General features: G+C 42.7%; 1 protein-coding gene across 3 annotated transcripts in view; it reads right to left on the bottom strand.

The window, feature by feature from the left end:
- The window catches only part of LOC137413863 (ERO1-like protein beta), a 76,503-nt gene that overhangs the window by 47,618 nt on the left and 3,939 nt on the right, over window positions 1-24,946 (bottom strand). The window contains exon 1 of one of the 3 annotated variants that reach the window (XM_068099301.2): window positions 440-593. The exons of the other annotated variants lie outside the window; for them this stretch is intronic. Within the exon in view, the coding sequence (XP_067955402.1) occupies window positions 440-508 (69 nt within the window). The 5' untranslated portion in view covers window positions 509-593. Of the gene's footprint in view, window positions 1-439; window positions 594-24,946 lie in introns of those variants that run through there. 3 annotated transcript variants of the gene reach the window in all.

Raw genomic sequence — 24,946 nt, forward strand, 5'->3', positions numbered from 1 at the left:
GCAATTAACACCTGGAGGGAATTCCTCTTGCACAGTTTTCTTGATAATAAAGCAATATTGCAAAGGGGAATTGGGGTAAACCACAATACAATCAAAAAATGAATGCACAGTGTGCTACATTTACCCCTGAAAAGATCACCAATCCACCCATACAGATCTGCAAGGATAACTGGGTACACCCAGGTGAAGCAGCACAAGGGAAACATAATTTTGGAGTGTCCCCAATACACAATACAGTATAACCATTCAGTCCAACATGGTTGCAACACCTCACATGTACATGTCCAAATCACATCCCTCAGAAGCCACCACTTTCACAACCGCAACATTTACACATATCGAATTACGAGATCCCAATTACTGGACTGTTCATCCATTCTTAACCAGACTCCCACAAACTACTCGTTGACTTGACAGGTAGCCACAGCAAGATGTGCACCTTGGTCTGCGTAAGTGCTACAGCGAGAGGCAGCAATGAAAGGAGAACTTGAGCTTGGCAAGAACTCATCACCCGTCGAGCCTGGGATGCAGATCTTTAAACAGAACCAGTATCAGGTCCTGTGTCCGAAAGGTTCGCGATCCTACCGCATTCTGCACCCCCGCGATGGAGTTCTATGGTACCGGCAAGTCGCACGAAATCAGCAGAAAACTCCGCACATCCACACTCTCGTCGCAGTCTCCACACCAATATGCCATCACCGTGGAGCCGGCAGTTTACCAAAAATGGCCAAACCCGCCGGGGGCGCCTATCGGGCTCGGCCACGGTGGGGAATAGAGCTCGAAAGAAAAGGTTAGAGCACGCTCCGCACGCAGCAATACACATAGACATTGATGACAAGACAAGAGAATGTTCATCAATCTGCAGGAATCCATTCAACCAGGACGAAGCTTTCAATTTCCGATTGTAAATAGCCATAGGTACAAGCAAAATAAGGCCACTCGAATGCAGCGCTTTAAACCATTCTTCCTAGGAGTTATTGCAATCACTAAAACGACTTTTTACAAGCACAAGGAACATCACAGAGCGTGCACATGTTAGGAAGTGTGTGATGTGGACGTAAAACGTCATAGGCACTCAAATCAGAGGGAGCCAATCGCATGGAGAACGGAGTGTGGGAAAAAAATAATCAAGAAAACCATTTTCCAGCAGGGCAATCCTTTGGGAAAGTACCATGAAAGTGGACGATACAAATATGTCTACATATTACATACTCACACCAGAGTCCTTCACACGACAAGAAATTTGGTTGCTTCATTAACTACTTCAAGAGGGCCCTTAGAAATCGAAGTTTCAAAAATATATTTGAGCTTTTTAGATATTGGCAAAAAAGAAAAAGTATCGAACACAATGATGCTCATTGCCCACTAATTTCCATCCAATTAACCACCCAATGTTTGGCTCGTGGAAAGAAAAAAAAATCAATTTGAAAAACACGACGTCAAACGTCAAAGAGATAAATCTTTGACCTCCTCCCCTCCACCCCACCTTTTTAATATATATATATATATAATTTTTAATATATATATATTAAACCTGAGATTCTAAGGATTTAGGTGCATCTCTTGCGGCTATTGAGGGTTTTTGTCATACTCCCCTCACCTGCCCATATGTGGAGCTCAGTTTCGATCACTGGATTTGAAAAACTTTCAAATCGGTTTATCTTTTTCGAGGTTAAAATAAAAACATATAAAAACATCGAAAATCAAGATATCTCACAGAGCTGTTCAGTTTAACCGATACACGTATATACCCTACACAACACAAATCCAGTCAACGAGAGGGTGCCCCAATGGGGCTCGATACAGTTCAAGTCGTTAACCAAAGACAAGTTTTCAGAAAAAGGTCCTAAAATCTAGGTCCTAATAAACGTCTTCTGTCTGCCAGTCTTCAAATCCTGCCATATTCAACTGAGATGTATTAGGGTGTAATATGACCAACATCCCAACAACATCGAAGCAAATGTTTTTGGTTCCTATATTACTAATTTTTACGGCGTAGCCCATATGGCAAAGCAGTCTAGAACGACGTTTGTCCGTCCGTCCGTATATATGTATGTATGTATGTATGTATGTATGTATGTATGTATGTATGTATGTATGTATGTATGTATGTATGTATGTATGTATGTATGTATGTCCCCTCAAACGTATACCAATCAGAGCTGAGGATCTGGTCACATGACAGAGTGATGTGACTACGTCTGATGTCATTACAGCAGTTCAGCGGCTGACTCCGCACACCGCCATTTTGATTTCAATTTCGTTCAGGCCGAACATATCGTCAAACCTGTCATACATCACAATCACCATGCTCTACCTTTACGTATTTCATTCAGTGTGAAACCATAACAAACAGATTGTTAAAATGAACATCAAATATCGAAAGCATAGGCGTTACGGTTCTTTCAACGTCACAGTACTTATATGTTATAGGCCTTAGGCTTCATGCCTTCATGGCTCACCTTCAAGCAGCTTTGGACAAATTGACCCAGGTTTCTTAATACAGTAGTATTGTTTTCGTAATAATAATAATGGCGTTAATACTAATAATATAGTAAATATAATCGTAACACTGCAATCCCTTTGTTGCTGTTGCAAAGTTTATAGATTGAAGCGGTGTATGGTCATTTCATCGTTGACTCGAAACAAAGAGTAAACTAATAGTAATACCGGGATTATCCAGTATCGTGCGTATCTCGTGGTGAAAAAGATTCCTTAAGTTTTGCAGTTTTGTTTTTAGGTTATTTTAATTCATATTTAAATTTAGCAAATGAGGGAGTTCCAATGCTACAATATGGATTCATAATGACTGTCCAGACACCTTGAGCTCCCTGTATCACACGGTTCAGTGCTGGGGTTCTGCTTCTGAGGCCTACATGGTTCTGCAGTGACCGACCCTCTAATGGTCTCGGTGCCAGTGAGGTGCACCCTCCCTCCCTTGCCAGCATGGATTGCGTGCCCCTTTTTGTGGATGTGGCAATTTATGTGATATTCGGGTTCATTACCTTTCAGGCCTCCTCTTGCAGTGGCCGGGAGGTTTCTGGCGGTGGGTTTCATCGGCGGGGTTTTGAGCAAGGATCGTGATGGAAGAATGCCTGAAAACTTGCGAGTCATGAGTGGTGCCATATTCTTGGCTCTGCATTTTGCCTTCGTGCTGTCCTTGGGATGCTGGCCAAACGGGAACTGCCCTGGATTTTGACCGATTCGGCCCTGGTTGCGCACCTGGCTCTGTGTTGCGCACCTGGCTCTGTGTTGCATGCTTCTCCTCGATTTTGTCGGCGACATTTTGGATCTGCCTTGGCATCACAGAGGAGCGCTCCCTTCATGCCACGGCAGCACTCCCTCTGCTCGCCATCGGGCCCACCGTGCTCGTTCCTGCGCCCCTCCGCCAATGCTTGGTCTGCGTGTGGACCTTGCTGTTCTCTGCTGCGTGTGCATGGGACCTTTGTTTTTCTGCGCAAACGCTGTGGATATCGCCAGAGTTGTGGGATGGAGGTTGGGGAGACGGTCAATGTCATCGTCTCCACGGCTTCTTCGGTCTGGTTGAACTTCATGGAGAGGCCTGGTACAGCTTTATTTATTTATTTATTTTTTCTCGCTACACTTCATGGTGCCTTTCTTGTGCACCACTCTGGGTCTACTCTACCACAATTAATTATTTTGATATTTCAAATTGCAATACCCAAATTGCTCTACCACAATATTGCCTTTCATATTTTCCTTCTGGCCTTTGTGTTGAAATAACTTTACATTGGTTTATGCATTTTATAACTTACATCTTGCTGCATCTTATATTATTATTGTAATCAAAATGCAGTGTTTGTAAATTAACTAATTCAGCCTATGGCTGCAAAAGTCTTTTTGGAATAAACCGATTATTATTACTGGTGAGGTACCCGTGCTACGCACGGGTGGGAGGCCAGAAGCAAACAGACAATGCAGAAACGGCGAATGCCAAAGCATGAAACCAATAAATTCCACATTCCTGTAGCACATTCAGTCGCACGTCAGACATGGACAGCAAGTTCGTGAAGGACTTCCATGAAAAACGTACCCGTTCGCAAACAAACGGGTATGTTTGTTCCATACACAGTCAATGGCGAATCTGCATATGGCGATCCGCGAATTTCACGTTTAGAAAGTAGAAACCATCACGGCATTCACTCGAACTCGATATCTCTTTTTTCATTCCAAGCAGCATAACTCCAATCACAAATTAAATAGCATCAATATAAAAAATAAACTTTTACCAACATTTGTGGCATAAACAAATATTTAAATCCTGAGGTGAAGTTCCGTACGGTTGGGTGAACACAATTACGAATTCAAAATCGTAATTGTATTCACTCAATTCCAATCATCATTGATACTTTTTTTTTTTTTTTTTTTTTTTTTGTATACTGAATCGAGGCTCGTGAAAGAGCTAACATTTATTTCACAAACAATACTTTAACAAAATACTGTTTTAAATGAAGGTTGTATTGGGATATTATCAAACCAGCTTAATGCCGTAATTTGTCCACTTCCGCATTCACGGCAGGTTCATAATTCTCATCAAAATCTAAACAGTATTTGTAGAATTTCAATAAAAGCCACATCACTGTTCATATCGGTAAATATTATTCCATCATGTTTGGAAAAACTGGAAAAACAATATAGCCTATTTTACTCCAGGGGTTCCCAGGATTACCCACCCAAAATATCGTTGCAATCGGTTCAGCCGTTTTTGAGGTACCTGGGAATGGACAGACGGACATTTGGTGAATTATAGTAAGATTATTATTATAAAGCAGTATTGTTTTCGTCATAATAATAATAATAATACCAACACTAATATAGTAAATATAATCGTAACACTGCAATCCCTTTGTCGTTATTGCAAAGTTTCTAGATTGAAGCGGTGTATGGTTGGGTTCATTGTTGACTCAACATAGACTAAACCAGTGTCTCAATGCAAAAAAATTTTTAATACAGTACGTACATTATTTGCTAACTGGTATCTCCACCCAGGTCATACTATCCTCTTCAACTAAAGTATCAAACGAGCCCAGCTACGCCACCGTTAGACTTTTGGTATTGTTTTTTCTTGTTTGTTTGTTTTTTGTTGTTTTTTTTTTATTCATAAAAAAAAAAAACTCAATTACTTGCACATTAACCACAAGAAGGACCTAGGGTCCAGATGTGAAGAATAAACAGGCCAAGCCATCAATTTTGTTACACACACACACACACACACACACACACACACACACACACACACACGGGAAAATTTCTGAATTACAAACCGCTCAGTCAAATCGTCATCAAAGCTCACCTGTCTGATGCAAATGGCAAACCCCCGGACATTGTTTCAAAATATCTAATAAACGTTCAATTGGGTTGCCATCTGGTGACTGAGAGAGCCATGCCATAATCGATAACATCAGTGTCATTTTCATCAAGCCAATGGGTGACCACACGTGCTATGTCGATGGGGGCATTGTCATCCTGGAAGACACCCCTCCCAGCAGGAAAGAAAGTCTGCAGCATGGTGTGAAGATGATCACTCAGTACAATTACGTAGCGATTGGCATTGACCTTGCCTTCTAAGGGAATGACTGCACCCAAACCATCTACCATCAAACCAAACCATCAAACTATCTACCGACTCCTCTCCTGCCTTGCTCCCCCAACTCTCTCTGTGCTCTGTCCCCCAAATATTCCTACAGGTCGCACAAGATCTGCCAACAACCCTCTTGTGGTTAAACTGCCAAAATCTAGGCTCTCTGCTCACCTTCACTCTTTCATTCCTCTTTTCTTCCGCCTCTGGAACAAACTCCCCCACTCCCTTCAATCCCACTCCTCCCTCCAGGTCTTTAAAACAGCTGTTCACCACCATCTCTTATCCTCCCCCATCCAAAACCTTGATCTTTTCTACCCCTGCTAATTCACCCCAGATACACTTTTTTGAAATTCCAACTTCTTTCCTGGAAGTCCTTGCAGTGTTCATATGTTTTATACCTCTCCCACCTCCCCCCAAATTTCTCTCAAAATGTTGTGTTTGTGTCCTTCCCCCTCTCTCCCCATCTTGTCTACCGCTCCCCTTATTGCGTTTTATGTGTCGGTTTGAGTTTTTGTGTGATCAATGTTAGCTCTTTCACGAGCCTCGATCTTGTATACAAAAAAAACAAAAAAAAACGGCAGAATTCTTCACTGTTGGAACAAGGCACTCAGCGTTGTGGAGTTCTTTAGGTTGGCACCACATGTGCACTCGTCCGTTTGTCGAGAACATGGTGAAGGTTGATGCATCTGACCATATCACATTTCTCCACTGCTCGGTAGTCCATTGCCTATGCCCTTTGCACCACTGGACTCGCAAACACGCATTGCCAGGTGTGATGAGTGATTTGTACACTGCAACCAGACTATGGTATCCCCCACTCTGTGGAGTTGTCTGCGGACCGTTTTTTTTATGAAACTGGTTGCTCGTGCTCCAGATTGAAATTTACAGTCAATTGATCGGCAGTTTTTCACCTGCTTTGGCTTGCACTTCAAATTAACGTACGGATATCACAATCCTAGAGTATGTGCTTCTGCCCACTGTTGCCTTTTGCTAACGTCTTTCCCTCGGATTTCCAGGCCGACATCAGTGCTCGTGCAACATCAGAAAGTTGAGCTGTCTGTTACTAAAGCTCCTGCCAAACGCTCCCCAACAACCACCCCTCTTCCAAAGTCACCAAGGTCTCCTCTTGCAGACATGCTAGCCATAATTCTAGGCAACCAGGCCTGTGCAGCATTTTTAGACATGCCCCTAAGCATGCTCGGATGCTATTTGCTTAATTAACACTTGGGCCACACCTGTGTGGAAGCCATTGCTTTCAATATACCTGATGTCCCTCATTTACCCAGGTGTTTGCATATGTTCCTTTATAAGGAACTGCGATGCAGGAGGTCATGAGGCCCAAAGCCTGCACTACTATTGCCACCCTATGGTTGTTTGTCTGTGTTTGTCCATCCTATCCTTTTTTCTATATATGCTTCGAGTCAAGCAAGTAAGCAGCACATAGCATTTTCAAAAGTCTTCGGTATGACTCGAACCACCGACCTCCTAGACTCAGAGCGGACGCTGTTGTCTGGTGACAAGGTTGTGAGACTTTCCAGCATTAGTTGGCATTCTAAGTAGATGACCAGCTCATCTTCTCTCTGCCCATCTTTGGAATGGAGCACTGTAGACCATATGGTGGATTAATTCACAAAAGATAACATTCTTTGATAAACCGAAATTGGATTGATTGACTATCTTCAGAAAGTATTCACACCCCTTGACTTTTTCACATTTTGTTGTGTTTCAGCCTGAATTTAAAATGGATTACATCGACATTTTTTGTCACTGATCGACATATAATAGCCCATAATGGCAAAGTGGAAATGGTTTTTAAAGAAATTTTTACAAAATAATAAAAATATGAAACACAAATATCTATTTACACCAGTATTCAACCTCTTTGCTATGACACTCCAAATTGAGCTCAGGTGCATCCAATCTCCTTTGATCATCCTTCAGATGTTTCTACAACTTGATTTGAGTCTACCTGTGGGCAATTCAATTGATTGGGCATGATTTAGAAAGATACACACCTTTCTATATAAGGTGCCACAGGTGATGGTGCATGTCAGAGCAGAAACTCTACTATGAAGTCCAAGGAACTGTCCGTAGAACTCCAAGATATAATTTTGAGGAGGCATATATCTGGGGAAGGACATAAAACAATTTATAGAGTGTTGGAAATTCCCAAGAGCACAGTGAGCTCCATCCTTAGGAAATGGAAAGAATATGTAACAACCCAGACTCTTCCTATGGCTGGCCGTCTGACCAAACTGAGCAACCGGGCAAGAAGGACCTTCACCAGGTACGTGAACCAGAACCCAATGGCCACTCTGACCACTCTGACAGAACTACTGAGTTCATTGGCTGAGATGGGAGAACCTGCTGGAAGGCCAACAATCTCTGCAGCACTTCCCAAATCTAGGCTTTATGGGAGAGTGGCCAGACAGAAGCTACTCCTGAGAAAAAGGCACATGACAGCACACCTGGAGTTTGCAAAAAGGCTTAGGGGTAATTGGGGACTTTGGGGTCCACTGGGTCCTCTTGATCTTTTCAGACTTTGGATTTTTTGGGGTCTTTGGGGTCGTTGGGATATTTTCGGTCTTCTGGGTCTGTTAGATCCTTTCAGTCTTCAGGGTCTTTTTGGTCTTTGGTGTATTTTGGGTGTTTGGGGTCCATTGGGTCTTCAGAGTCCTTGGGCTCTTCTGGGTCATTGGGGTATTTTGGGTCCTCTGAGTCATTTGGATCCTCTGGGTCATTTGGATCCTTAGTCTTTTAGGTCTTTTAACCGGTGGACACAGTCATGTTCAAAGATCGCCCATTAAAACCAAACTCAAATCTCTCCTAAAGCGCTAGTCAAAGCCTTTAAAACCTACCTTTATATGGAGGGGGACAGACACAAATACACATCGTGTTATATATGGTAGATTATTGTGTAAAAAAATTTTTAAAAACAAAATTCCATTTTGACATTTTGGGGTATTGTGTAGATCAATGACAAAACAAAACCTCAATTTGACCTAATTTTAATTCAGGCTGCAACAAGAAAATGTGAAAAAAGTAATTGGGTGTGAATACTTTCTGAAGACACGATTACGCAAGAAATATAACTAGCACAAAAGACTAGAAAAAAAATTAAAATCCCATTCAGTATCTTTAACATGGGCAATTAAGAAAATACAAACTGGACAATCAGTTGTGTTCAACTTTAGGAACGGCATACTTCGAGATTCTGCATCTTCCATCAGCATTGCACTTGAACAGTATTTTTGTTTTGTTGTTTTGTTTTCTTTTCATTCCATTCCATTCCATTCCATTCCATCTGTCTCCTTGTACAAGAACGAGACTCATGGAAGAGCAACGAATAATTTTCTACTTCACAAGGGGAACATCCATAAACAGACAGCTCAGAGATGAGCACACAACCAACTGTACTACCCAACAGTTCACTATTTGATCTCCATGATCCGACGCATTAAAGCTAACTCGCAAGTGTTTGATAACTTTGCTTCATTCTATAGTGCCGTATTACATGATTCCGTTTAAATACCATATTCTCTCGAATATGCCAAAGATTTATTTGGAAGACGCATGCAGGTGTTTCTAAGCAATGTCGGATAACTGTTCAGCATTGAATCTGCCATTTTGGTGAGCAACTAATGTACGCAATTTCTCACACAAGGATTTGGCATTCTCTACTTTAAAATGCCATAATACAAATTTTCTAGATAAAGTAGTAATCTCAAAAAAAATAAAAAAAATAATAATAATTGATTAAATAAGTAAATAAAAATAGCCCAAATCATTTTTACTAGGGCATGCCCGTACTATATCTATATCTAAAATTATATCCCCCCCCTCTATTTACATGAAATGGTTTGGTCCAAAGCGAACGGCTTGCGAGTACGGTGACAATCCCCCCCCCCCCCCCCCCTCTATTTACATGAAATGGTTTGGTCCATTCGCAAAGCCAAAGCGAACGGCAGTTACGAATCGCAGTTACGATGAATCGCAAAGTAGTTTTAATTAGTTTTAAAACATCGTTTAACGCCAACATAGCGGCAACATAGTTTGCCAACGTGAAATAAATGAATACGCTCTCAAATGTGCCGTCCGAGGCAGAGTGTGTTCGCCACGTTCGGCACACGCGATAGCTCGCTGCTCTGATTGGTTGAATCGTTTTTTGGACATAGCTCGGTAAGTACTTGTCCGATTAATATGAAACCTTGAAAAGGCACATCCTCGGGTCCCCAGCAATATACCTGGCAAGTTTAAAGTATATCGGACCCGTGGTTGTCGAGAAACAGCGGTCACAGACAAACAAACAAACAAACAAACAAACACACATACAAAGATTACTGGAATTATAGATAGATTAATGCATTTCACACAATTTTGGCAGAACAGGGGCCACATACAAGAGAGTTCAAGTGCAGGAAAACAAGACCAAAATTCTAACAGCGGCGTAGCCGGGCTTGTAAAATATTATAAACCACAAACACATATGATTAGCTTTTTAAACAGTCGTTAATGCTGTCTACAACATTAAACAAAGAAATTTTGAGGAATCCAGACATCCGTGAGGTAAGTTTTACTTACAGAACTGAGCGAAGATCTACCATAATCTATGTACACCACAAGGGTTGGAGGTGTGCTCATTTACCAAGCAGCCAGCCGTTCCATAATGGTTTTGATTGGAGTGCTTGCTCGAATGCTTAAACCAAATGGCGATCTCTCCACAAGAACCTTCGTAAATGAACACACACCCAATGTTCTTGAGACCCGACCATAGATCGACTGTAATCTATATACCCCAAAGAGGAATGACCCTTCCTGCCACTCCCATAGTGAGCGGGTATACTTGTAAATTCAAATGTCGATCGGTGAAGTCAGCCGTCGTAATGACGTAACAGACACAAAACTGATATATTTTAACTTCCAGTAAGTTTGCAGTCACTACGAAGGGATTAATGTTACGATACGATTTACTATAATATTAACGTTACGTTATCATTACTAGCAACGGTACCTGCCCCACGGGCAGAGCTTCAATTGGGAAGCCCAAATGAAAAAGCAAAATATCAGAAATTGAAGGCTTTTTTTATTTTAAACGATTCATATAAACATCCGTTGAATCATATCACACGCAAATCATCAAAATCTAAACAGTACATGGCGCCCATTTTGAAAAAAGATTGAATTCCGCAAAACGGAAGCGGCTGCTACATGTCTTTCTCAGTCGCACGTTTATGTGTGAAGAGTGCGTGCCGAATCTGTAACACGGAAGTGGCCGCTACACCTGTTTCGCAGTCGCTTTGCACACGCTGCCGTGTTACTTCGGAGCCGCATGTTTATATAGGAAGAGTTCGTCAGGAGTCGATCTACTCTCTCCTGGTACGTAGAATTCCAACAAAAGCCACATCACTGTTCATATCGGTAAATATTATTCCATCGTGTTTGGAAAAACTGGAAAAACAATATAGCGTATTTTACTCAAGGGGGTCCTAGGATTACCCACCCAAAATATCGTTGCGATCGGTTGAGCTGTTTTTGCGGTACCCTTGAACGAGCATTTGGTGAATTATAGTAAGATTTCAAAAATGCTATTACCATTAAAAAAACTGAGGCTAATTCCCTACTTCATCGGTTATTAATATTAGTGCTGAACACCGCTCATCATTGATCATGAACCATACTCAAATGGTTCATGATCAATACATGTTCTCATCTGATTATTATTAGTATCAACGCCATTATTATTATTACGAAAACAATACTACTGTATTAAGAAACCTGGGTTAATTTGTCTGAAGCTGCTTGAAGGTGTGCCATGAAGGCATGAAGCCCAAGGCCTACAACATACAAGTACTGTGTCGTTGAAAGAACCGTAACGCCTATGCTTTCGATATTTGATGATCATTTTAACAATCGGTTTGTTTGTGTTTCACACTGAATGAAAAACGTAAAGGAAGAGCATGGCGATTGTGATATATGACAGGTTTGACGATATGTTCGGCCTGAATGACGTTGGAATCAAAATGGCGGTGTGCGGAGAGTCAGCTGCCGCACCGCCGTAATGACATCAGACGTAATCACATCACCCTGTCATGTGACCAGATCCTCAGCTCTGATTGGTATACGTTCGAGGGGACATACATATACATACATACATACATACATACATACATACTGTTCTAGATGGCTTCGCCATTAAAAAAAAAAAAAAAAAAACCTGAACAGGATCCAAAAATCAACATTCACCACCTGTCTAACCACCTAAACAAATACACCAGAGCAACTCGCCATTCCTGATTCAACAATCAACTTTCTTCCGATCCTCATAACTTGAACAATGAAGAACCACATCGAAAATGACACCTAGTATGATGTGCAATGCCTACTCTCCCACCATGGACAAGTTGGTGGCTGAGCAACTTCCTATCACGTCATCCCACCTACCCTCTAACCTATTTGTTCCTGACAAATCCAACCAGGCAGCACTTGCTCAGTTTTCATAGCAAACAAAGTAGGTGGAGTTCTTTAACCTTGGTGGGAAATCCACCTAGGAGAATGAAACTGATTGCAAACCCCCCTGCAGCCTTGCAGGGTATGGCTCTTTAGACAAAGGCTAGGTCCACAGCTGATTCTGTGGTAGTGTCAGGAAGAGCGGCATCTGGTCACAAAAAAAGACGAGAACAATGCGACTGTCGCCAATATGCCTCCACATAGTCCCACAATGGGTAGATGCCATCAGTCACCATCCTAAAAATAAACAAGTTTGATTAAAATCCCTTCAGTTGTTCTCAAGTATCACAAGTTTCACAACGATCGGTGAACAGTTTCAGAGAAGGGATTTTTTTTCATATCGGCTTTCAAGCTAATATGGCTGCCATACCACATGACATATGACCTTTAAAAATGTACACTCTGCATATGTATGGTTAGGGGATCACGTTTGTGAAATTTTGTGTTGATCGGATAAGGATAGCTTTCTATGCAAGATGGCTGCCAAACCATGTGACCTACATCATCATTTTCAAACGATATGCAGCAGTGCTGTTATATACTTGTAAAATTTCGCATCGATATGGTGAGCGGTTTCAGAGATATAATTATTGAATATTTTCCTTCAATCCAATATGGCTGCCAAACCATGTGACCTATGATGTCATAAATTTAATATTTCAATAGAAATGGATCATAGATCATGTGCATGCAATTTCAGATTTTTAGGATAAGGAATTCGATTAAAACATTTTTTAGCTGGTATACCACTTCATCTATGATGTCATCATTATGCTTTTGTTCCCCATTTGGAGTACTTGACAATGTGGCAAGTTTCAAATTTTTCCATTCAGCGGTTTCCGACCAATCATTTTTTAATTATTTGCATTTAATCCAAGATGGCTGCCAAACCACGTGACCTATGACATCACAATTATAAAAACATTCCACATGGTGTCACGCCTACCCTGAAAGTTTCGTCTCAATTGGACATGTGGTTGCTGAGAAAAATGAGGTTTAGCCCGTACGGACGGACGTACGTACCTCATGGCTGCTTCGCCAAAAGGCGTTATGTTTTCGGGTTGTCCGTCCGTCCGTACGAATCACGGCTTACACATACAAGCATGGAAACGGCTGGATGATGAATGGTGATCATTGCTTCTTGATTAAATTGAAACGTCCCCAATTAGACGTATTACTGAGGGGTGGGATCGCATCTTGGTGTGCTTGGCATTTCCCCCAGATTGGTGACAGAGGGGATGTAAACGCTATCTAATCCAATCTCCCTGCCAGGAATAGTTTCCGCAATATAATCTATACAAGTAGTGGCAGTTTTCTGTCCATATATTTCTCTTTCTACCCATTGGTTGGACAGCTGGCCTGACTGACCCACAATGACATTAGGATGAAGGCCCACTTCACCCACCGGCATTTTGATTTCCATGCAGTTCAGACTGAACACAGTCATACCTTTACATTGCTAAAACAAACTTTTTGAAATATTAACAAAAAAAAAAAAAAAAAAGTCGATTTTTAGCCGCGTCGCAGACGCTGCTCATAGAGTGCCCTCTGCTGTTGTTGTTGTTCTTCTTCTTGTTGTTCTTCTTGTTCTTGCAGAGAAGACAAAACCTCAAAGCTCCACCCATTCTGGGAACCATAGCTCCACCCATTCTGGGAGAGCCTTCATATAAACAAATATCCACCATTTTATTAACTCGCATAGCTTTGAGGCCTGTTTTGTAGGCCCGTGGTGTCTTCCTCTCTCACACAGTTTTATTTTAAATCAAATTCGATATATCATTTCATTTTTCACAGTCGCTAACATAGTTTTAGACTCGGTTGAAAAAAATGGGAAGAAAATCCGATGAAAGTTGCCCTTTAGAGAACGAAATGAATTCTCAAAGGCCTGTAACTTCAAGTCCATTGAGATTTTTTTTTTTTAAATCGCGGCATGGTCAGTCATACACCGCCCGAAATAAGACGGGAAAATGCCGATATATATATATTTTGTTTAAATCGCGGCATGGTCAGTCATACACCGCCCGAAATAACAGACGGGAAAATGCCGAGATATATTAAAAATTCGTCCATTTGATGACAATCGTCACGATGAAATATTTAATTTATACGTCGTCACAATAATGTGGAGAGAGGAGCATAGCTTCGTTCACGTGTCGCCACACACGGGAAATTGCCGAGATATATATTTTTTAATCGCGGCATGGTCAGTCATACACCACCTGAAATAACAGACGGGAAAATGCCGAGATATATTAAAAATTCGTCGCCACACACGGGAAATTGCCGAGATATATTTTCACTTTGCACAAAAATAACATCAAGTAATCGAATCAATAGGAATGTCCTGTGCCTATAACATCGACGTTATAGGCATAGCTGCATCTAGGCATTGTGTAACATCGACGCGGCTTTTGTTTTAATTAAAACTTTTTGTACTTGTTTTTTTTAGCAAACAAAAAAAAAAAATTCACTCTATAGTGCCAGAGCCTTTTTCATTGATGAAAGTTATATACAAGTACACACACACATAAATAAACAAAACAATTACCAGACATTTGAACACAAATATTCAAACAAATCGGATTCAATCAAACAATTCCGGAAGCGGTCGAAGTTGGTGATAAGTCTTCTTATTCCTGAACGTCAACAAACTTATCTCAGAAACATGATCAACGGCACATTCACCAGCATATATATTCAACGAAAAGGTAAAATGATGATTTGACATTTGTGATGGATTCTGATTTGGATGCAATTGCTTTTCCATTATATTTGCCCTCATTTCGAAAATGTTAGTTTCTTTTTTGCTTGAGCAATGCCGGGTACTCCAGCTATAAACTAATTTATACTTTACTCGGGGTATAAATACAACTTTGTCATAGGCTATGTGGCCGGAGGAGGGGCATAAATTCTCTATGTAAATGTGTACCGTGTAGCGCCACCTGGTGGTGGTGGCAGAAGTTATTAAATTTCCTTTTTTACTTGGGCAACACTGAGGTTAAAGCACTCTTTGCACAAGTAATTTTTTTCCTCCTTCCCTAATCCCCTCCCCCTACAATGGAGGGGCTTGCCAAAGTCACCCTCCTCCCTCCCCCAAAAAGATGTACATGTAGTACATCTTTCCCCTCCCTCTCCCCCTAATCACTTACCTCCCTTATCCCCCTCCTACCTCCATCCCCACCAGCCCCCAGACCACCCAGCAACGCCAGGTATTTCAGCTAGTCCTTTATATTCTCACAAACTCTCCTGTCCTATCCACGTCTACATTTACCCTGTCAGATTTTCCCGTCTGCTTACACATAAATTCTCTATCAAGTCCACTGGGTTTATTGCCCTGTCTGTAGGTCCTTACTTGTGCTTCCTGTGCATTTCTTCCTTCCCCATTTCTCACTCCTTCCTTGTATGCCAACTTCCTCTGCGCAATCACTACAATAATCATCGCCTCCAACAGTCAGCTCTTTCACACAAAATAAGTGCCACACAACATCCGTACTTGCACATTGATAAACACTCTGTCATCACGGCTGGATTGAAATCCTGGAATGCTTCCCAACTACCACCATAGCCAAATAATTTCCACCGAGGCTGCAGCAGTGTAAAGAGAAAATCTAATACAGTCGAGCCTCTCAGAGAAACTTGGGATACGAGTTACACTATGGTTTCCATTAAACTCCGTCACCTTCGAAAAGCCTTTTCTACGTGACAACATCCCTACTCCATCCTAATTTTGAAGATGTCACACAACAAAACTCCACCCTCCCATCCCAAAAAGAGAAGCAGCACCCAAATCCCTATAAGCAGCCTTCCAAAAAAAAAAAATATATATATATATATATAAAGAACCACCATTTAATGACATCCTCCCTCTGTATTCATATTCTGATCCATTAACGCTAGACAGCCAGACAGGTCCATTAACGCCGAAGTAGTTCCGTGGCGAGGGTTATACCAGGTGGTCTGCTGTTAAGGTTAGGGTTAGGTTACCATTATTTAGGGCAGGAATTTGTAGTTTGGTCAGGGTGCCGGTGACGACTAATCTACCCTTTGTGAAGGACACCATGGGATTTTACCGTCCACAAGCCAATACCGACAGGTGGGAAGCCCACTTTACATCCATCCGTGGAATGGCACACATACCGACGAATCACAAGGATGACAGTTTATAGCTGGGTCGGCTGAGTTTATAGCCAGGCTCTACAGCTTGTAAACGATTATACGCATCTCTAGGCCATCCAACAAACACCCCCGCCACCCTCCCACCCCCTCCAATATTTTCTAACATCTTCAGCCCAACCTGACTTGCCCTGTTGCTTGCAGGTTACCGTGTCTGACATACTCCCCTACTCTTTCGTGTTTTCGGCTCATTCATTTGCTTATTACATCTCTGGTCCCACTGTCATGGAGTTTCCTTTTCACTCTTTGTCAATGACTCCATGTGCGTCGATTTATAATACGACTCAATCCAGCCAAGTCCTACATCCTTAATTTCTCTTCACAAGGACAATCAAGGAAACCCACAAGTCAATTTCTGTGATCAACTGCTGAAAGAAGTTCAATGCATCAAACACTTCCCTCTCACCATGCGCCATGAGCCTTCCTGGGCAGCCCACATATCCAAGCTAGCTGCTAAATCCAGGTAAAACACTGGTCATTCTGCTGCAGGCCAAGTACTTCCTTGTTTCTGAAGAAACTCATATCCTGCAAAAATGTACGATGTATTATCACAATAGAGTGGTTGTCTCCCTCTCAGGGTGGTGCACCTGTTCAACACCTCTTCCTCGGAGAACCCATCAAGAAGCTGCCGTGCAGGGCTTGCACCTTTCTCGCCATAAACTGGTCAGTCATTTGATCCTTTATAATGTCTCGTAGTCTTTCATTTAAACCTTCTTGCCCCTCTCCAGCTCTACCAGAGGGCAAGAAATTCTCTCAGCAATCCCCTCTGTCAACCTTTGAAAGTCCAGGCCTCATGCTCACCTGCATCCCCTTATCCCCACCTAAAGAACTGCCTTCCCATGTGTATCCAAGCATGCTCCATCTAGTGTAGTCATTGTCTTCTGCGTCGGTGTCAATCAGACAATAACCCTCTCATTTTACTCTGAGCAAAAGGATTTTTTTTTCTTTCGGCAAACAAAACAGTACCAGCTATGTCCCACAAGTGCAAATAGAAAGAGGGAAGGGGAAGGAAAAAACAAACAAACTAGAACGACACTTCAATGTCACATCAACCGATATGCCTCCGCCCACATTATTACATCACTATAATACTTGAACCAAGTTTGCTTTAAATCCATTTAGCTATCAAGTTGTCACATTTTTACCTGACATGACCTCTGACCTCGGGACTCCAAAATCTAATCAGTTAATCTTTACATTTGAATTAGATCCCTTCAGCCATTCTCAAGTTATCGCAGTAACGACAAGCGTTACGCCTAGGTCCCCCGTCGGTGAAGTGATGTGAGTTGACAAAGTGGAAGACGCAGAAAACATGCTATGATATGATATTTCGCTCACAAGGTTCAGACATACATGGAGGCGGCCATCTTGGATTTTGACGTGGCGACCCAATTTTCAATGGCGTTCTTCCTTGTGCCTAGATACACCCAAACACCAGATTAGAAGTTGGTACTTTGCTTATTTTTCAAGATATTCCGCTCACAAGGTTCAGACATACATGGCGGCGGCCATCTTGGATTTTGACGTGGCGACCCAATTTTCAATAGCCTTCTTCCTTGTGCCTAGATACACCCACACACCAGATTAGAAGTTGGTACTTTGCTTATTTTTCACGATATTCATCTCACAAGGTTCAGACATACATGGCATCAGACATACATAGTGGCGGCCATCTTGGATTTTGACGTGGGTTGCACCCACACACCAAATTCGAATGCGGTCCTTCGCTTACACACGCACACACGCACGCACAGACGGACGGACACACGGACGGAGGGGAAAACCATAGTCCCCCTTTCGCTCCGCTGTGCGACGGGGGACAAAAACCTATCACGGACAGACAACCTGAAAACACAAGCGTTACGACTAGGTCCTCCGTCGTTGAAGTGATGTGAGTTGACAAAGTGGAAGACGCAAGGCGGCCATCTTGGATTATGACGTGGTGACCCAATTTTCAATAGCGTGCTCCCTTATGCGTAGATACACCCACACACCAGATTAGAAGTTAGTAGTTCGTTTATTTTTCTGGGATATTTCGCTCACAAGGTTCAGACATATATATGGTGGCGGCCATCTTGGATTTTGACGTGGCGACCCAATTTTCAATAGCGTTCTTCCTTATGCCGAGATACACCCACACACCAGATTAGAAGTTGGTACTTCGCTTATTTTTCAAGATATTCCGCTCACAAGGTTCACACATACATGGCGGCGGCCATCTTGGATTTTGACGTGGGCTGCACCCACACACCAAATTGGAATTTGGTCCTTCGCTTACGCACGCACGGACGCACCATCGTCCCCCTTTCGCTCCGCGGTGCGACGGGGGACAATAATGCCTTGTGTCAGGTATGCTTGTATCGCCCCCCCCCCCACCCCCCCCTAATGATTTATGACATCGTAACAATATATTCCTTTATCCTGTTAAATGTTCACCACACATCTGACAAAAGCAGACTTTAATACAAAAACCCAATACCAATACACAATAAATAATGTGTTGAAACAAAGCACAGGCATTGTACCTACTGATACCCAAGAAAGGAAATTTCATGCTCCCTGAAAATTACTGTGGAATATGTCTAACCCAAACTGCAGCAAAAATCTACAAGCACCTCCTTAACAGAATTCGCCCTGAACTAGAAAAGACCCTTGACCCAAATAAAAATGGTTTGGACCTCTTCAATCTACATCTTCTTGCTCTCCAGAGCATCATTGAGGAAATAAGCCACAAATCATCTTCATCAACGACAAGAAAACCTTAGATTCCTTTGACAGGAATAAACTTCTCCAAATTATCCATGCATATGGCATCCCTGAGTCGATAGTTAAGGCCATACAAATCATGAATGAAGATACCACTGCAGTGGCTCATACCAACTCCTGAAACTTCCCAAATCAATGCGTTCAAGGTGATCCGCTCGCTCCTTACCGTTGCCTGGGACTACGCCCCAAGAACTGATCAATAGTACACTGGGATGGTTCAACTCTCTCTCTCGGTGTCGAAGTCGCAGACATCCAGCACACATCTAATTTGGGCTTTGCCGATAACATGGCACTCCCCTCGGACTTGTTACGTGAAGATGAACTTCTACTTCACAAGGTTGAAACTGCTGCCATGTCTATTGGACTGGTACTCAACGCTGAAAAACACTAAGTATATGCACGGCAATCCTTCTGCTGATACCTACTGTTGATGGCAATCCAATAGAGAAAGTAAATGCCTTTAAAATACACTAATGGCACCGACACTAACATAGCGTGACGATGCAGAAAAACCCAGGATAGGGTGGCAGTTCACGCCCTCAACAAATTTGGGAAATCTCCCAATGTGCAAACAAAGCTAACGATCTTCAAAACTAGTGTCGAGTCGATTATTCTACATGGGTGTAAATCCTGAACAACTCAATGGATGGTACCTACACCTGATCAATTCGCAAAGTCCTGAAAATTTATTGGCAAGACCACATGACCAGAGATTTGTATGGATCTTTTCCCTGCATCTCTTCTATTGTGAGGCAAGACTGATTTCACCTTGTGATAATCTGACGTGCCGTGAAGAACCAGCGAAGAAGAACCAGAACCATGACAAGAATCACAAGGAAGAGGCAGAACCATAACAAAGGGGCAGAACCATAACAAAAGGCAGAACCAGAAACAGTTTACCTAATGATAGGCCGGATCTGGATGTTAACTAAAATTTAAGCTTGTTTTTGGAACCGCACCAATTCATCCACCAAGTTTTTTCATAACTCGTCAATAACTTTGAAATACCATGCTAAATATCGTTTTTGGCCCCATCTCTCAAAAGGTGAAGAATCACTGAAAAAGAAAAATGAAATCTCGTATGCGGATCCCTTTCTGGATCTTCAACAAAATATACGGTAATCATTTCATCCTTGTCACACAAATTTTGCAAATTTTGTCCGAATCCATCCTTAACTTTGAGATATCCTGTTAACAGCCAGACAAACAGACAGACAAGGGTGAAAACATAACCTCCGTCCACCCTCGGTGGCAAAAGTAATTAAGTTTCTTTGCCGACGACTCTACTCTCTGTCGCTCCATTCCTCATCCCTCAGATCGGCAGTCTGCAGCCTCCTCACTCTCTGCAGACCTGGACAAAATCACAGACTGGGCAAACAAGTGGAACATGTCTTTCAATCCTGACAAATCTCACACTCTTACGATGTCTCTCCGAAAAGACCTACTGGACAACCCTCCCATCCAATTTCTGAATAATCCTCTCCAATAAGTTCTGTCACTCAAGCTTTTGGGTCTCACTATCTGCCATGATCTTTCCTGGGAAAACCACATTTCAAATCTGGCCTCCAAAGCCAGTCGCCGACTGGGCATCCTCCGTCGTGCGAAGTCCTTCCTTGGCACACCTGAGCTCCTCACCACATACAAGGCTTTCATCCGCAGCTCTATGGAATACTGTTCTCCCCTCTGGTCTGGTGCTCCTGCCTCACACCGAGCTCGTCTTCACGCTGTTGAAACCAAAGCATTCAGAATCATTGGAATCTCCCGCGATGAAGCGAACTCCAAGGGCCTTTCACTCACTCACTGCAGGCAGGTTGGTGTCTTTGGTGGTTTGGTTGGTGTCTTTCCGTCTTCTACCGACTCCTCTCTGGCCTTGCCCCCCCAGCTCTCTCTGGGCTCTGTCCCCCAAATATTCCTACAGGTCGCACAAGATCTGCCTGCAACCCTCTTATGGTTAAACTGCCAAAATCAAGACTCTCTGCTCACCTTCACTCCTTCATTCCTCTTTTCTCCCGCCTCTGGAACAAACTCCCTCACTCTCTTCAATCCCACTCCACCCTCCAGGTCTTTAAAACAGCTGTTCACCACCATCTCTTATCTTCCCCCATCCAAAACCTTGATCTTTTCTACCCCCACTAATTTCACCCTAAATCCTACACTTTTTTTGAAATACCAACTTCTGTCCTGGAAGTCCTTGGTCTCCTTGCGTTTTATACCTCCCCCCCCTTCCCACGCCTCCTCCCCCCAAGCCCTCGCCCTCCCACACTTCTCCCTGCTCTCAAATGTTGTGTTTGTGTGCTTCCCCTTCTCTCCCCATCTTGTCTTCCGCTCCCTCTTTTATATATTTTGTTTGTCTGGTTGATTTGTTTGTGAAATAAATGTTAGCTTTCACGAGCCTCGATTCAGTATACAAAAAAAAGAAAAAAAAAAGGAGTTTATAATAACAGTCAAACTTGACTTTGTATCAAAGACTGAACATAAAAATTGTAGCAATTATCAATAATGTGACGATTATACAACTCATACAGGAAGAAAAGGAGATTCTCATGGGTTTGAAAAGTAAAATACTAAGCTTTGGATTTTTATTTTTGAAACATATCGAGACCTAAAGAGCGATACGGCACAACATCACTGCACTAACACTGGGTGGAATGGAGCATGTGGACAAGGAGCCAAACGATAAACATCAATGGTTGGAGTCCGATGACGAGTCAGGTTTATGTCACTTACAAATAGGGTAAAGTTGTACATGCGCTAAAAAAGTAATTTAAAAATAATGGACAGATTTTGCTTACTTGAGATAACATACATATTTGAGGAAATTACACCAAACTCAGTGGCATTGTGGTTAGAATGCGCACCTAGTCTGGGAGCTTGGCGGTACGAATCCCGTCCGAGTAATACAAAACACCAATTCAAAAATGGTACGTGTTGCTTCTTTGCACGACGCTCAGCACTTAGGATAGAGCACAGATAAACCATACAAGTTAGCATCCCATAGAGAGCAGAAAAGATTTCTCATCAATTGCCCCACTGATTGTGGAAATGACATCACAAGTTGGTATAACCAGTACTCAGACTACAGCACCAGGAAGTAAACATCTCCTCCCCAAAAGGTAACCGTTTGCATTTGTCTCTGCACATGCGTAATGGCTCCTCCATGAACATGTTAAACATGCATTAGAGCAGAGATACAATTAATTTGGCCATTCATCATCTTAAGTCACAAAACAATGAATTCCTTTTATCAAACCGTTTTCAAAAGAGAATAAACATCTGGTACCAAGTATCATAGCAACCAACACAAACCCTCCCTCCCCCCCATTTCAACATTGAGAACATTAAACACAAGCCCCACCAGACCCCCCCTCATGCCAACCCTGACACCGAATCACAAGCTCCTCCACACGTCTTGGATGTGGAACAAATACCCAATAAATGATCCAATTAAAGATTATGCCACGAGATGAGATGCTTACTGAACAAAGTAAGCATCTCATCTCACTCGCAAAACACCTGAACAATTTCCGAGCAATAATGACAATTTGATAGGTGCAAGTATTCACAAGTTGGGGGTTGTACAACTGTGTGTGCCGAGCCATCAATGTACAGCTAACACAACAAACGAGGTTATAAACAAAATGGATCCCATGTTGTAGGTGGATGGAAAAGACCGATGGATAAAAATAAATATTACATTTACTGGAAAAGATTTCTACACCTGGAGACCAGTTACAGTAATAATAACCTTGGGTGACAAAGAAAAGAAAAAAAACCCTAATAAATATCGTGCCACCTCACAGCCTTGAACAAAACAGACAAAGTCGTCTCGTATACCTATAACCCTAAACACTCATTTATTCACAAGTAGATTTTTTTTTTTCCATCTTAAACGTGCATCATGTCCAAAACAGAGATGATAAATCATGTGTTTTATAATTTGTGTAATCTCTTCACCCTTTGTGTCCTGGTGTTGGCTTAGCGGTTAGGGTGCAGGCTTGGGATCCTAGGATCCTGGGTTCGAATCCGGTCGATCGCTGAATTAACACCAGGGGGTTGACTCAGCCTGTCATCCTTCCGAGGTCGGCAAATTGAGTACCAGCTTGCTGGGATGAATGATCCCGGTGTGTACCCCGATTTAGAATAGGTACACCGTATCCCTGCGCATCGTAAGAGCGTGACCAAGGGTTGGCGTCAGGAAGGGCATCCGGCCATAAAAACATTGCCTCAAACACGGAACCACGATTGTCATGGGGCCCGCAAGGCTAACCCCCGCTCTAGCGGGGAAAATGGCCTTAAAACGATCATTCATTTTTTTTTCTTCACCCTTTGTACAACTGCGTGTTGTCAAGGGCCATAGTGGTTTTATCCCTGTTGCTTATAAAGGTTTGGCTGTGTGATGGGTATATCCTGCTAGTTCACTTACAAATCGAATAACACTTAATGATTATCCAGGTTAACTTTTACTAAATGTTCCTTCGTCTGTATGCAGCACAAGACTGCAGGGTAGCATCATTGGCTGAGGGCAAGGCTGTGCCGCTGATGAATTGCCCCCGGGGCAGGTTCGGGCAGGAATTATTTGTAATTTGTTCAGGGAGCCGGCGATGGATCGCCTACTCCTCGCGAAGGACACCGTGGGATCGCTAACGTCCACCAACAAATGCTGGCAGAGGGGACGTCCGTTTAACGTCGATCTGAGGGACTGCACACAAATTGATGAATCAGCGGGATGACAGTTTATAGCTGGGTCAGGATTCGAACCCAGTCGAGACAACTCAGAGGCGAGTGTGTACCTGAAGGCCATCCTGTCAGCCCTTTACTAAATGTCATTCCAGGTCCTCCATACTGCAAGCCCGAGATCATTCCATTACCAATATGTCACTGCGATATCAAGGATTGATGTGTGACGTGATAGTCACAGAATCGTTTACAGTAGGCCAACTAATTGTTGTTGTTCTTCTTTCTCACTCCCCCCCATGCGACATTCCAAATTATAGCTGCAATTGCAATTGGCCGAGAGGTTGGAATTCTGTATTAGGTGTCGGGCTTAGGTATGCATCGAGGTTGTCCAGTTTTTGCTAATAAAGCCTGCGCCGCACGGGTCTAAACGAATCGAGCTGGTCTCTTCGACACTCCCTTCGGCTTATCTCACCCAATACAAATCATTACCGACATACCGTCCGATATGGATGGAGGAAGTCTATTGCGCAACTTATTAGCCCCGCACCTTCCCGAAGAAATACGAAAATCTACGTAACAGTGCCGCTTGTCAACGAGCGAACATGTCCATACTGGTTCTCAGATCTACTACAATCTATATCACCAAGCCTTGCTCAGCATTTTTTAATTATCAGTTTTATCCTGTAATGGTTCACCATCATTGAATGAATGAATATGAATGATCGTTTTAAGGCCATTCTCCCCGCTAGAGCGGGGGTTAGCCTTGCAGGCCCCATGACAATCATGGTTCCCTGTTTGAGGCAATGTTTTTATGGCCAGATGCCCTTCCTGACGCCAACCCTTGGTCACGCTCTTCGATGCGCAGGGATACGGTGTACCTATTCTAAATCGGGGTACACACCGTGATCATTCATCCCAGCAAGCTGGTACTCAATTTGCCGACCTCGGAAGGATGACAGGCTGAGTCAACCCCCCCGGCGTTAATTCAGCGATCGACCGGGATTCGAACCCAGGATCCTAGGATCCCAAGCAGGCACCCTAACCGCTAAGCCAACACCATCATTGTAAGGAAATAAATGGTACACAATCATTGTAAGGAAATTTTGGCTTACAGCCAGCCATTTGGCTCCCCACACCCAAACCCAAAGTCATTGATAGCACTTCAGGGAGGTGCACCTGCAAGGTAAATGCTTGCTCACCCTCTTGCTGGTTCGAAGAATA

This window comes from Myxine glutinosa, chromosome 11 (assembly GCF_964187855.1).
Source record: "Myxine glutinosa chromosome 11, kmMyxGlut1.1, whole genome shotgun sequence".
Classification (NCBI taxonomy): Eukaryota; Metazoa; Chordata; class Myxini; order Myxiniformes; family Myxinidae; genus Myxine; species Myxine glutinosa.